We start from the raw sequence: 15,803 nt of genomic DNA, 5'->3' as shown, positions 1-15,803 counted from the left end.
CTACATTGTGTTGCAAAGGCCCAGCCATTAACAACTGTTAAAAAATTGTTACTCACCTTTGTTCCTTTCTCATTGTGATTCCTTGAATATGGGTAGAATGCACCTAGTTCCATCCAGCGAATACACAGCTCATACTCAGAGTGTCTGAAGAAGCCACAGATATCGGCTCCTGTCTGAAAGTTTCAAAATTACTCGATTTGGATACAATAATATCATGTACAGCATCAAGGTGATTAAATGTAAGGTAAGAACTCATTAGCTTACATAAGATATTCCAAAGAGACTGAACTCCATCATACCTGAAAGGAAAAACAATTCAATATTACTGGCAGTTGTTTTGGGTTTTTTGTGTCCCCCTTCAGTATGCTATTGCTCACATAGATAATACTTATTGTAGTGCAGAATGAGGAGAAAAAGAAACAATCAATCACTAAACCCAGTGTGTCATGTTTTTCTGCTACAGAGAGAGATGGGAGTTGATTGATTAGGAGCAAATTAAAAAATGAGGGCAGGACACAGGGCACAAAGGTGGTTGGTCCCAAGGGAATAAAGGAGTTCCTAGCACCTGGTGCAGAAGTGAAAAAAAGAATTGACCACAAATTATGTCTCCTCAATTGAATTGCTTACTTGAGATAAAACCACATGAGTACTAAAAGCAAGCAGCTGAAGTAGGAGAAGTAACTGCATACAGTAAATTTAATAGAGATACTCTTCTTTCTCATACCAATAACAGATTTAGTTAGCTGATCCCAAGCTGCAGTATTATCACCAAGCCAGTGTCCTGCCCATCTTCCACTGGTGGGATATGTGGAACGGGTGATAACGATCCCACGCTCCTTGGTGGCACTCTGCAAACCTCTGACATTGAAAATAGAGCAAAAACCAAATTACATGAGAAATATTACATGGTTATTTATTATATAAGATTCTCTGAAACTAAAGGGCTTTTATTTTCATAGCGAAGGAGGGCATTGCTGTATGCATGAATATGCATACATCCAATGCAAATGCTTTTTATAGCAATTTACTGTGATTCACACATCAACAGTAGCTCAGCAGTGTCAGCCAACCTGTAACTGAAAAAAGAACAGGCAGGCAAGGACATGTTAAAATCATAAAATTATTGAATGTTTTGGGTTAGAAGGGAAAAGATCGCCTAGTTTCAACCCCTTGCCATGGGCAGGAGCACCCTCCACTAGACCAGGTTGCTCAAAGTCCTGTCTAAAATGGCTTTGAATGCTACCAGGGGTGAGGCATCCCCAACTTGCAGATGTAGCCCAACTTGCATTTTTTCATAGGTATCCATGATGTGTTCCAGGGCACATCATTTCTTTTTTAGCATACCTGAAAACTTGCAGCAACAGTTAAAAATAGTTCAGCAAACATCATATCAAAAAGATCATAAGGGGCAAAATAGAGGTGCCAGTTGCCTCAAAATGGACCTGCCAGTTGTCAACCTATCCAGTGGTGAAAAAGTTATTAGAACAAAAAAATAAGTAATGGATCTGTCATAACTTCAGAAATACCAAGATGACATCATATCAATATGAAATGACCGACATGGATTTGTCTGGAAGCAACATATTAAACCATTTTTTTTCTTCTTATGGCAAGTAACAGGTCTTACAGTGAAGGAGTGACTACCAGTGTGTGTGACTACCTTAGCATTAGCTGACCTCTAGGTCTGATCCATTTGGCTTCCTCATAAGCAGAAGGGATTTCAACCAGAGGTTAATTAACTTTTTAGGATGGTGGGACTTATTTTTCTTTCCCAAATTAAAGGTGAAAGCCTACAGGGTGGGAAACATGCAGGCACTTTGGTCTGGGGTATAAAAAGAAACAGCTAGCACCAGGCAAGGGCTGTTGAACTTCTAAGGATACTCTGGCACTAAACTGCTATGGCCTTGCTAAGGATCATTGCTATAGGGAGAGGACACTGTGGCTTGCTGATGACTCAGGAAAAGAGCTCTTGAGGTCTGGAGGTGTGGGTGTGAATGAGCTGGATGGAGAACCAATTAACCAAGTAACCCCATTCCTCAAATACTTAAAAAAAATATTCAGTTTTCTTAAATAAACCCTTGATTGTTGCCACAAAGTACCTGCAGAGGCAACCAACTAAGCTTAAGGGGAAAAAAAAAAAACCCAAAAATCACTGAGTTCAGGGGAATTTATGGTTCCCGGTTGCTCCACTGAAGATAAAAGCACCTGTAGCATATGCTGTTGGTCTATGCTGTGTGACTGGCATGGATGCATTACTGCTCCACTTTCTTAGAACAGCTCCTTTGCAGCCATGCGCGCACTGTGAATCATTACATCAAAGTACTAAACCACAATACTAGTCAGAAAGCTTCACTGATTAAATCACACTGCTTTCCAATGCTAGCTCCACAATAATTGTCTAAACAGCTGCTTCAATAATGCACTATTTACTTATTTTTCTACCAGATTCGCAGCTTTAGTGACACTATAATTACAGAAAAATTGCACAAGTCACTTTAATTACCGTAGTAATTGAACTAGACTAATGTGCTGTAATTATTTCTTCCAAGACAAACAGTAAGTTTTCTAGTATCTTTATTTCTTTGTAACATGCTATCCAACATTTTCAGCCTCTGCTTAGTTTACTCTACTTCAACAATGCTTTGGAAATTACAGATAACATTTCCAATGTAAAGGAAGTGTATATGATGCATAGAACTGCTCAAGGATGAGCATGGCCTGAGTGTTTTGCTAACAGAAGGCACCAACTCTGTGCTCCAGGGCTGAGCCAAAGCTGTATCCACGAAAAGCTATATCCATGAATAGCTATTACATGTCTTCTGTTGCACAAGTACTCCTTCAGTTACTACCAAAGAATAAACTGGGAACTGAGATACATATATATTTTTTGAGAATAATATTTTCTATAAATTTCAAGTGTGAGAATATCTGTAAAAGGTGTGTAAGTTATAATAGTTTCTCTTATGGTACCTCTCAAAACAGCAGGAAATATTTCATTACATTTCTGTTCATATTTACTTCATACAGAGAAATGCTAGTAATATTCTTCTTACTGTCGAATTATTGTCTACTTACAATGCCCAAATTGCATGTGATTTGGCTATCAGCGGAAGTATCAGATATTCCTTCATGTCCTGTCAGCAGTTTCACTCTGCCTTGACTGGCAGCGCTGCCAAGTATAACATCCACTTTGTCAAAAATCCAAGCAGCCTTAATATTTTATTCCTTTTTGGTAATATTAAAGGTAGGAAGGTCTATAAAGTTAAGACCTCTACAGAAACACTGTTCCTTGTTTACTGATTGAATTGGAGATGAAACAGCAGATATGTTACCATTAGATCAGATGTTATCTATAGCAGGCTGGGATACTATTCAGAAAGGAACAGATAGATAATGAGATTTGCCTTGTAAGTGAGAAGATAAATTCTTAAAATTCAAGCTTTATGCACACAGCTTGCAATTTAAAAGACACTGTTTCCCCCTTTCACTACTACTCAATTTGTTTTAAGTAGAGGACATAATCAAGCCCATCTTAAATTAACATTGTTAAAAAGCTATATTCATTTTCCCTCACTGGAAGTGCAGTGTAAGATGAAAACAATGGCAGTGCTAGGAGTAAACCAGCCCATGCCAGCCAAACCTAGAAACAGGAAGTATTTTATATTTTAATTACAGTAATTATGTGAGACTATCCTGGAGTAATTACTGCTCCCAAGAGCTGATCAAAATGTTCAGACCTGTTCTCCATTCTGCCTTGTGAATGAATACCTGAGCAGTCTTCGGATTGACTGCTCCCAGTTACAATGCAGAGCATCACCCTGTCTTAACCTTGGTGGCTGCCTCATAATAGAAACCTCTGCTGAAAAGACAATATGTTGTGTTTGAATGTGTTGGCAGAAAGAAATACTCTATGGCGAGTAATTACATCCAAATTAAACTATATGAGAAATAGCAGCATAGCCATTTTATTTCATAATCCAGGTCAGCAACTAAGCTTGCACAACATAATAATAATGTTTACATGGATGAAGTCCTTGGAACAGGTATATGAAGAATTGCTCCCCAGCTGGGCAAGCAGTAAGTTTCTTTAGTACCAGACGTGGGTAAACTGTCTTTAAAATTTACCTTGAAAACTGTATCTGCTCAGGGTCAGTGATTTTAAAGCCACTAGACTCAAAACAAAGACTTTGCCTGCTTGTCCTGAGACAGTCAGTGATGCAGCTGCAGGCATAGACATGCTTGACCAGGTTTTTCTCTTCTAGCTGGCTCCAGTTCCAGAAAGTATTTATTGTAGTGAAATCACAGAAGCACAGCTTCAGCTCAGAACTGTGCAGACCCAGTTCCCCTTCTGCATATCCCTTCAGCAGCTCAGGTTCATACCACCCTGCCTGCACCATGGGTGGTACTACTGTGCTAACTGGGCAGCAGAGGGACTGAAATAATCCCAACTGCCAGAGATATGGAACTGCTGCTTAAACTTTTGAATGTCAAAGTCCACTTGTAGCTGAACTGAAGAATCAAAGATATTGGAATGAAAACAAAGATTTCTCAGGCATGTTAAATAAACTGATGAAAGTTTACCTATAAGAAATAGACACAGAATATTCATGTGTAACACGTTTTGGAGACAATGAGAAAGTATGCAAACTTCACTTACTCTAGGGTAGGTTTTGTTTGTGACCATCCATAAAGACAGTGGACATCGTAGTGTCTAACTGGGGTACCGTCTGGAAGATATTGTTGACCTTCCATGCATGGAGTTTTGACAATTAAACCATCTGACCGATATCCCAAATCTAATGGAAATGGGACAGAAACACTTACTTCTTAACAATGAACATGCAAAATGTTTATGAATGATTTGAGTTACTTTTCCTTAATTTTCATCATTTCATAGCCAGTCTCTTTTAGGCATGTGTACTGTAATTTATTTATTTATAATTATAAAAATAGCATTTCCAAAATAGGATATTTCTAATATTTCTATGTAGGCATCTGGTTCTGTAAGTATTTTAATAGATCAGTTACAGATGTTCTTAGTAAAGAGGTTCAAAGAGTACAGAGTATATCCAAATTCAGAAGACATTGCAAATCTTTGTAAACATCATCAGATCATCCATATATCCAGAGAAAATGGGTGTGGCAAGGAGTATGGTCTGTGTCTGAATATTGACTTCCTTACAATTCCTTAGAAACTGTTAATAATAACTGAAAACAAGAGTAAGCAGCAGGAGTACGTTAATAAACTATTAATAAATAATTACTAATTAATACTATACACAGGTACTTACATAAAGCCAAGCTAAGAATGCTAATTATTTCAAATATTTGACAGTATAGATAATGGTAATTATCTATTTTAGTTGTATTTTATATATATATATAATCTATTCTAGCTGAATGATAATGAGAGGAGACACAAGGATATTTTCTAAATTTTAATTGCATTATTCATCTGAGAAAACTGCAAAACAGAGAACTACATTCTTTATCATGCCTAAAGCAAAGCACCTAGATCTAAAACAGGTATCAAAATCCATATTCAGGCAAATAACTGAGAATAACTTTATTTTTAAAAATGTCATGCAGTTTCAGCTCCCACTGAAATAGATGGGGTTAAAATGTACCCATACTCTCAGAACTAAAGGGCCACTTTCAGTTAGGAGTTGTGATCTTATATACCTTAACTTTATGTATTTACACCGCATACACCATATCAGAAATTATGTAGTAACCATAATGACCTAAAACTTTTAAGGAGTAATCAGACTTACGAGGCACATATGGTGGCATATTCAAGAGCTCATTTCTACATCCGCCAATGGCACCATTCAGAAAAGTTGCTGGTTCATTCATGTCCTAAAAACATAGAGCAAAACCTGATTGTGTTTGCTTCAAACCTACAAAACACTAAAGTCTAAATTATAAACAAGCAGCACTGTAGAAGAAGCCCTTGCAGCTGTAGTTTCAGTCTGCCATTCCATGTTTTCTTGACAGAATCATAGAATCATAGAATAGTTAGGGTTGGAAAGGACCTTAAGATCATCTAGTTCCAACCCCACTGTGATCACATCTAATGTGATGCCTCACACTAGACAATGTTGCCCAAGGCTCTGTCCAACCTGGCCTTGAACACTGCCAGGGATGGGGCATTCACAGCTTCTTTGGGCTACCTGTTCCAGTGCCTCACCACCCTCACAGGAAAGAACTTCTTCCTTATATCTAACCTTAACTTCCCCTGTTTAAATTTGAACCCATTACCACTTGTCCTATCACTACAGTGCCTGGCATGGTGCAGGGAGACAAGGAGCCACAAAGCATTTCAAGGGAAGAACTGTGAGTCTGTGCTATTTCCCCTTTGCAGAGTGTCACTGTGGAGGAAGAAAGTCACAATATACCAAGGCAGTGCAAATGTACAACCTAGAGCCAAAGTGGTGCCTTTGGTTGAGGGATCAGGTTCTGCCTGGTGCTCTGATTGCTTTCCCTCCAGCCTATTTTTTTTATGCTACCTAATGGCAATTCAACACCAGATACACTCTGAGCTTCATCAGTAGTACTTACACTGTGTAACTTCTCTGCTAGTCTGGCAGAGAAAAAAAACCCACAGAAATTGAGTGCATTTCTACACTTACAATCCACAAGCCATCAAACTTGACGCTTCTTGAGGCGTTGGTGGGATTGTTGTAGAACTCCAGGATTTCTCTCTTCCACCACTCTGCTGTGGAATTGCGCAAGAAGTCTGGGAAAGCAGCATGTGCTCCATAGAGCTGTAAAAATAGTAGGAAAACAAAACAGATACATGTTTGAAAGCATCCTGCTGTTACAATATTGGAATTTGTTTAAAAAAACAAATACATTATTTCTTCATTAACTTTTTTGGCTCTATTAGGAAGTCTAGCTAGTTTCTGCACCTTGTTTTTCTCACCAGATTCATCAACTAGTTTGCTGCTATTTTCCTTAATTCATGTGCTGCTCTGTCTATATTTGAGTCAGTAAGCAAACCATAGCAATATTTACCTGTATTTGGGTTTGCTCAGGCAGTGACTCATTGACTTCCACATCAGGAAGAAATGGCCAGACCTAATAGGACAAAGGACATCATTATAAAATAATCAAAGCACACTGAATGAGCATCAGCAAAAGACAGCTATAACAATTCTTCCTTGATATTTATGTGAATGACAACACAAACTGAAGTCAATTAGTTTGTAGTATTTATTACATGTGTCATTTACAGCCAGGCCAGAATATGCCATTAACAAACTTTCCCACTAAGGATAGCACTGAAGCCTAGGCTGACATGGTGTTTACTTGGATACAGCATGCCTCTACCATCACCATTTTTTACGAAGAGTACCTTGGAATATATAATGTCATCGGTATTGGGCCATTTTATGAAGACATCTTCCTGCACACCTCTGGAGAAGGTAGGATAATTGGTTTCATTTCCAGATATGGTTGGATCCTATAATTAAAAACGTTTTTACTCATATGCTCAAAAAACAGTTTTACAAACGCTGTTGAATATATTCTGCATTCTGCAATGATATATTGAAAGTTAAAAGTAGCATTCAAAACTGACCAGGATAATGATAAATCTCATTCCTTCTTCTTTTATTTTGTTAACCAGAGCTGGTAATCCAGCAAAGCGTGTGCCAATGGTGAAGTCCAGTTGCCTTTCCATATAGTCAATATCTGCATATTGGACATCCTGCAGTTAAAAAAAAAACAAAAAACAAAAAAACTTCTATTTTGCCACATACAAATTTGTTGAAAATCTGCCAAAATAAATTACATACTGAACTTCTGAACTGTAAAATTGGAAGCAGCTGTAACTTTAAGCTAAAGCTATTAAATGAATATTACACATCCTATCAGCAAGTCCACTACAAAATAAGCCCTTCACTGGTGCATCTAGTCTGAGGGTAGAAATTAGCACATGACAGAGAAAAAAGTCCTGGATTTGTACATACAAGTATGTACACAGAAACTGTACATATCTTACCCTATCTGTAACGGAACAGTTTAAACAGTTGTTCTGTATTGAAATCATGATGTTTATTACATTTAAAATGAAGAGTCATATTCAATTTACAGTATAATTTTGTTAGATATAGGTGCTATTCCAACTTTCCCAGCAACAACCTGTGCCAAATCATAGCTGATAAGACACAGAGCAATATGCCATAGAATGTTAGAACCATACCACTGAAATGGTGATGATTCATTTTATTTCTTGCTTGTTTTTCTTGTTGATCATTGCTGTTTCATAGCCAGCATGGCTAGAGCCCATGACTGACTAAGGCATCTGGGTGCTGCTTTGGTATGAATGTTAAAGAAATTACAGCAGCCTGTGGCCTACATTTAACATGGCTCAGAATGTAGAGAGATGTATGAGGGTAATGGTTTTAAATTGAAAAAGGGGAGATTCAGGCTGGATGTGAAGAAAATATTCTTTACCATGAGGGTGGTGAAATACTGGAACAGGTTGCCCAGAGAGATGGTAGATGTGCAGTCCCTGGAGACATTCAAGGCCAGGCTGGATGTGGTTCTAGGCAACCTGATCTAGATGAAGATGTCCCTGCTCATTGCCAGGGGTTGGACTAGATGACCGTTGAAGGCCCCTTCCAACCCAAACTCTTCTGTGATTCTGTGGTTAGCTCTGGCATAAAAATAGTCTGCTCTACTCTACCATGGTGGGGGTTTTGGTTTTGTGTTTTTAAGTGGTCTTTGTTAATACCAGGAAGTCAAAAGTTCAGGCATGAGTTCAAATGTTAACTGCTACCAGCTTACATAGGGAATCCTAGCTGCCTTCATCTCCTCCACCAGCTGGGCAATTTCTGAGTCATTCCTGTACCCATAGCGGCACAACTGGAATCCCAAAGACCAGTAGGGTGGCATGACTGGTCGTCCAATCACCTAAAAATAAGAAAGAATATTTGTGGTGAATAGCTGAGATGAGTAGACCAAACCAAACCAACCAACCAAGCAAAAACCAGTTTGTAACAGAGTAAAAGGCCTACTGCAGTGTATTCCTGGACAACAAGTTCTGGAGTTGGGCCCAAAAACATGTAGAAGTCAAGGATTCCTCCTATGGTGCGGTATGTCAGGGCAGGTGTTGGCTGGAATGTCACATCTGGAAATGGAGGAAATGAAATGAGAAAAGGGTGCCTTGACTTGCCACTGTTGCAAAACACTGATAATAAAAATAAAATACAGAAAATAAATCTAAGGTTTTCTTACCCATTGCATTGCTGTTAAGCAAAAGAACTCCATGGGCATTGCTATCTTCTTCAAGAGCCATGTAAAATGGCTGATAACCATAGGAATTCAACTTGTACTGCAAACAACATAACATGCATTTTACTAGGGAAATATCAAGCATTCACTAACTTACATTTATTAATAAATTTAATATGAGACATGACTGCCAAGCATACAACAAAAACTCCAAAATTACATATTTAAACCCTACACACCTACAAAGCATACCTACAGAACACTACTTTCAACTTCACAATTTGAGTCAGTTTTCTTCAGATTGACCAGGCAGAAAGGAAAGCAAAGATATTACTGCTAATGAGAAAGTGCTTCCCCAGGAGAAAACTTTCCCTTCTTTTCAAAGAGTAGCAGGTATCTGTATGATCAGAAGATGCTGGTGGCATTCTGTTCACTTTCATTTACTCAAAAATATATACAAACCTGAACTGGAAATTCAACTATTTCTTTGGTCATTCCCTAAAAACTGCAAACATTGTGCTATCTAATAGGCAATAACACAGGTATAAACATAGACACAAGATTTCTGATTTACCTCTGTAAATACTAAATTAATCCCAAAGTAGTAGGAGTTCTCCTGACTCATGTTTAGCTTTTAGAATAATTAGCTGAGAAGAATAAAAAAGGAGGAATGTGGTATTATTTCTAAGCCATTTTTTATCTTCTGACATCTGACTCCACACATTGGTCTTGCTGGTCACAAAGAATATGTTTAGAGAAGACCATTGCCATTGAGACACAATTCAAATTATAAACCATGATAATTACAATCAAAGCATTATATGTGTCCAGTACCAGCAGGCATCCACTGGACTTTGAAGTCCTGCTGGATACCTCCACACATTAGCATCATTGGTCCAAAAAGCACATTTGTTTCCACTTACAGTAGGAGGCTGATCCCTTGTGAACATTCCCCAGGTGTGCCAGCTCATGTTACGTCGAAACATGGTGTGTTCAGTTTCTCCAAATCCATATATATATTGGGATGCTAAACGGGTAGAAATCTGAATGAACATGTCACTGAACGTGAAGGTGGGTAGCTGCGAATCCCAGCTAAAATCGAAAGAAGAAAATAAAAGCAAGAATACAGTGTTTTCAGGGCTGTGTTTAGCTGACACTTTTTTTAGGCTACTCTTTTTCTCTGAAAATCTCATTCTTCAGTAAAGGTGGAATAAATCTGTTATGCTTATGGAGAAAACTTTAAGCACATGAAATGGGGCTGTCTAAGAATTTGATACACAATTTAGAGACACAAAGTCCTCTGTGTCTCTCAGAGAGATATATATTATACACAGGCATCATGCACACCAAGTTGCATCATATTTTGGCAATATAGTGAAAAAAAAAATGTTTCAGGAGAGTATAATCTTATTTTCCTCCCAGGCTGATCCTTGGTGCCAAATGGAATACAGTAAATAAGGTTCTTTTTACAGTTCACTGGACTTTTGTTGCAGATTACACTGAAACTGTATTTGTTGTAAATCAGCATGTTTACAGTCAGAAACCAAACTGATGGTGCTCTGCCAAAGAATTACATCGTTCTAAGAGGTTGAACTGTAGTTTGAACGATTACTCTGGTTGGCAAAAAGGAACTCAGCTTGCAATTAAGTTTTGGGTATTTCTTTAAAAAATTACGTAAGTTTTGGGTTGGCTTTTTTTTATAAAACCATAACACATGCAGCTGCTAACGTTTCCTGGTTTTTAACTCTGACTTCAGCTTAATCAAGGAAAAAAATGCAGCTCCTATCAGACTTATTGGCTGTCATGTTACCAAAATCAATCTGCAAGTTAGTTAAGACCCTACTTCTATTTTTTTTCCTAACCATTCATCAAAACCAAACCAAATGATCAGTCCTTAACGATCAGTGCTGTGGTCACCTGTGGAAAAATTTAGGAAACGTGGAAAATTGTTGTGCCTCTCAGACAACTGGGAACTGCACGAGAAATGGTCTTTGGAGTTGTCTGTGTTCCACACTTCAACATGTTGTAGAGGTCTTTTAGCAAGTGTCAGACTATGAAGTGACCAGGGAGAAATCTTAGATAATTATGAGAAAAAAAACAGGATATTGCTTAGGCACTTTCTCTGAACTCTCCCTGGTCAGCGTTCTCATACAGTGCAATGGTGAAACCATCTCCACTGGAGCAGCATCTGGCATTTGGCAGACAGAACCATTTCCTGGGAAGGGTACAAGAGCCAGTCTTAATGGACTTAGAACATAGTACACAAGGAAATGGTTTGGCTTGAAAAGAGCTAACTAAACCAACTGAAAAAAATAAAATTACTATGGCTTACATGAGTCTTCCTGTACTTTTGCGACGAACTTGTATACCAAATGGTTTTTTCTGAACTGATACTTCATAGAGTCGTTCCTCATCCGTGCTTGTTGGGGAGCTCGGGAGATCTAGTGGTACTGGAACCTCATATCGTGCGTTTTGATAATCATAGATCTATAAAGTAAAAATCAATTCATTTCAATAAATGAGTTGTTTGAAATTTTATCTATAGTAATAGAAATCTGAATCTGACAGAAAATTGTTGAAAACTCTTTGCTGAATGTTTTCTTTCAATATGTATTCTTTGACCAATTCATTCACAGTAATTTGTTTGGGGAAAAAAAACAAACCTTTAGGATTTATTTTGGATCAGGAATGGTTTGTCTAATTATTTATTGAATTTAAAGTATATACCTGTATTTAAATTATAGTTATATATATGTATATAGAGTGAATATATTTCTGATTCATCTCTTAGACAACTTTGAAAGATTCTTTTTAAAGTTTACTGTATTCTGAAAGCTGACAAAAGTTAGTTTTTTATGCCTGGCTGCTTTAAAGCACCACAATTATTTCAGTATTATTAAATGCACAGTAATAAATTATGGTTTAAACAATAGTGTATTACAAATTTTAGAATAGTAGAATGATTAACTTAAAAATAAACTGTATGGTCATGATAGTGCTTATAGATGAATTTGCCTGTATATTAATAAAATGTCTTCAGTTCCAGAGTTTGTGGTTGACATTTTAGGTATACATTGACATTATATCTTTGATTCATATAATTTCATTGTAAAACTGAGTACAAAATTCTAGGACAAAAAATATGCAAGCTAAGAGTGATAACACTTGATTAGAAGGAGAAACATATGTAGGCAAGGGTGTTACAGTCTGTGTAATATAAAACAGACTAGAAAAAGCCCTTACAATTTCTATAAATAAGGCTATTTTTAACAATGGGACATTGCATACTCATAGAAATTCTGGAATGACATTACCTTAAATTGCAGCATGTGGTTGAGATGATATTTCACCTCCAATCGTAGTGTACTAATTGGGGTAGTGTATTCCTCATTAGCTTTGGTGTTGGCACTGTTTAAGATGAGGTTGGCTGCCAAACCTGATGAGGTGTATTCTATTTGGTCTATAGAATAAGCATTGTCAGAGCTGTAATAGCAGGATGGAATATCTGGGTCTGATGTTGCCTGATGCAAACAGAAATAAGTTACAGGTTAGTGAGCTACACTGGCCTGCTGCATTTTTTGTTAGTTATCAGCATGGAATCCAAAGCTCCCATTTTTATCAGATATCTATCAACTAGTGGAAAAACTTATTCAATTAGTGAACAGAACCCATTGATCTCTACACTAAATCAGATATAAACAAACGATCCAGTGAAGGCTGTACAAATAGTTCAGTCAGGAAACTGAATGCTTGTACTATGAAAGTGAATTTAATTTCCCTGTATCTGTGATCTTCAACTCAATCCCACAACATAAATTAGTCTTGGCCTCTTACAATTCCTAAAGCTTCCTCCCTTTTAATACCCTTGCTCTCTGGTCCCTGGCTGCCTTCAAGGGGATGTGCCCAAAACCCATTGGATATTCAGGTGAGACCTTTCCATTGGCTTTATTCACACAAATTACCCTTAAAATATCCACTGAGAGTTACATCCTATTTATTGAAGATCTCCTGACAGCAAGATCAAAATTACTTTCAGTTTCCTGCTACAGTTGAACATAAACACTCAAACTAGGTATTCTGAGGTCACATGAGCTGGTGTACATTAACGCATTAGCCTTTCACCTGTGGATATTTGCTGTCAATCCTGCCTAGTTTTTCACATGAAACTATGTCTGCTCTGCACATTTTGTTAATGAATATTTATTCATCTGCTTTCACCAAAATCGAAGCACTTCTCAAGTGCTTGAGCAAGCATTCAAAACATATTCAATTCATAACAGGACCAGAGTTTCATTTCACAAGAACAGTCACTTCCAAAAGTCCAAAATTTCAAAAAATATTCCTAATAGTGCAACAAAACCAGGACAGTCCAACAGCTACTTCAGCTGTTGCTGGTTCAAGAGTAGGTAGCAGAGAATGTTGGTCTTCATGACCAACAGTAGGAGGTATGTCCAGGCTGTAAAATTTAGATTTAGAGGATCATGGAGTAATTTAGTTGGAGGTACCCTCTAAAGTTTAACCCTGCCAGGGCACACAGCTCCCATATAATATCCTATTAATATCCCATGGGATATTAATAAATGAAGCATTAATAAATGAAGCATTAATAAATGTTAAATAACTGCATGTCAGAGATTATGATTTCAGAATAGCTCCTCAATATGGATATATGCAATTAAGTTCACATAAGAATCAAAACTTTTGGTGGATTTAAGGATTTCCTCCCAAACTGAGATGCAGAGGAATCAGTTTGACTTAAAATATACTTGAGTGACTATGAAGATGCAACAAAGGCGATATGCCTCACAGGCCACAGTGCTAGTGAAGCAGAAGAGGTAGCTGAAGATACTATTCTATTTTTTCATAACTCTAATATAACTTTTTTCCATCTTTCAAAAAATACCACATTTTAGACTTTGAAAGAACTTACATAGTTGGCAACTACCTTAGATTTAGTGAGGTGAATAACATCTGTTAGTACAGCTGATGTCTGTGCCCCCATTTTATTTAAATCTGACAAATCTGCCAGACTATTTTTTTTCCACTGTAACAGCTATAAAGAGAAAGCTATGGTCCTGAAAATGTTTTTGTCTCATTAATTTAGAGAAATTATTTTTGCTTACATCCCAGACACAGCCAAGTTGTTCACATCTTTCTTGTGTTGGATTGGGACTGGGATAACAATCAAACCTTTCATTGACACTCGGTTGTTGAGTCCATTCTACTGTGTAAGATTTTCCTAGTTCAAGCTGAAGTCCTGTTATATGAGCAACCTGTAAATATTAAACAATAAACAGTTAATAAATCCTACATCACATCCATTTGCCCTTCAGTCAGCAGAGAACAATACATTTTGTTACGTGTAAATTCACAAACTTGTCCTGTAACATTTGATGTAGTCTCACTTTTGCAAACACACATAACTGACATGCTTGCAGATAAAATCTAAAAAATTAATCTAAAAAAAATTAGTCAATCCCACAGCTTCCATGGAATAAAGCAGGAAAAAGATAAGGACACAGATCCTTCATGTTTAGAAATATGAATGCAAGAAGTAAAAAAAAAAGTATTTTGATTCAATAACTGAGATAACATAACAGATAATTCAGGTGCTTGCAATAATTAAGGAGGGTGTACAATGCAAATTCAAAGCAATGCTGGAACGATCCTTAGTGTGGGAAAGCACTTTCATGAAAGCTCCCCACTAGCAGCAACGCACTTGCTTTGGACATGAATGCTGTGTGTCGATGCTTTCTGGATTCACCGTGTGAAAAACTCTGCACAAAGTGATAAAGGAGATTTAAACAGGGTGCTTGATTTTGTTTTAAAAATCAATGCATAAATATTAATTTAAAACATAAGTATTTGTAACCATCCTCCAATATTAAAATGAAATCATAAAGCTATTCCTCCTATTAGACACTAAATGTTGCTACATGAATAACTGCATAACAAAACTTTCTGTGGGACTGGGGGTCTGAGAGAAAAATTTAGATACACTTTCTGTACAGCTGAGTTGAACGCAATTATACTTCTGTAATAAAATAGATGTCATATTTCATTGAAACGGCATGACTACTGAGTGCTGTCTTTTGCAATACATAAAATAAAGTGATGCAATTTCATAGATGTTTACTTTCTGGTTTCCTGTTCCTTGTTACCTTTTCTGAAGGATAATAGGTGATATTATGTGGAGAATTTTCCACAACATTGTTCTGAGATACAGTAACTGCCGTTATTTCCTGAAGCGATCCAAATATCTTGATTTCTTCAAACATCAAATTGTTTGGATCAGTGTAATTGTTGTTTATAGCAGTCATACTTAGAATATTCTGAAAAAAAAAACCAGTGAGCATATTTTTATTAAAAAACTTCTATCGAAATACTCCTGATTTACCAATTTATTCTAAATCTTCATGTTCCAGCACAAAGTAAGCCAATAGTTTTTTTACCTAACATATTAATTATTACCCTGATTATTATCACAGTAATGCTTCTCACCATGTATATAATATGCTTCATAGTTGAGTTACAGCTTCCTTTTTTTTCGCTTGTTCCAAAAA

The 15,803-nt window shown here is 37.0% G+C and overlaps 1 protein-coding gene across 1 annotated transcript; it reads right to left on the bottom strand.

Moving 5' to 3' along the window:
* Positions 1–56: 56 nt before the first annotated feature.
* On the bottom strand, positions 57–15,572 carry LOC104401271 (maltase-glucoamylase, intestinal-like; the record flags this gene model as incomplete). Its single annotated transcript, XM_010023645.1, has 17 exons — positions 57–173; positions 265–299; positions 725–858; positions 4,658–4,796; positions 5,775–5,859; positions 6,633–6,767; positions 7,018–7,080; positions 7,358–7,465; positions 7,583–7,711; positions 8,794–8,919; positions 9,024–9,136; positions 9,244–9,340; positions 10,164–10,332; positions 11,573–11,727; positions 12,555–12,761; positions 14,364–14,513; positions 15,402–15,572. Coding segments are annotated over 17 exons (2,133 nt in total), but the record flags the coding sequence as incomplete, so codon positions are not given.
* Positions 15,573–15,803: the final 231 nt, after the last annotated feature.

The sequence above is a fragment of the Nestor notabilis genome, unplaced genomic scaffold, assembly GCF_000696875.1.
Source record: "Nestor notabilis isolate BGI_N333 unplaced genomic scaffold, ASM69687v1 scaffold17411, whole genome shotgun sequence".
NCBI lineage: Eukaryota > Metazoa > Chordata > Aves > Psittaciformes > Psittacidae > Nestor > Nestor notabilis.
This window is presented reverse-complemented; position numbering and strand designations above follow the sequence as displayed.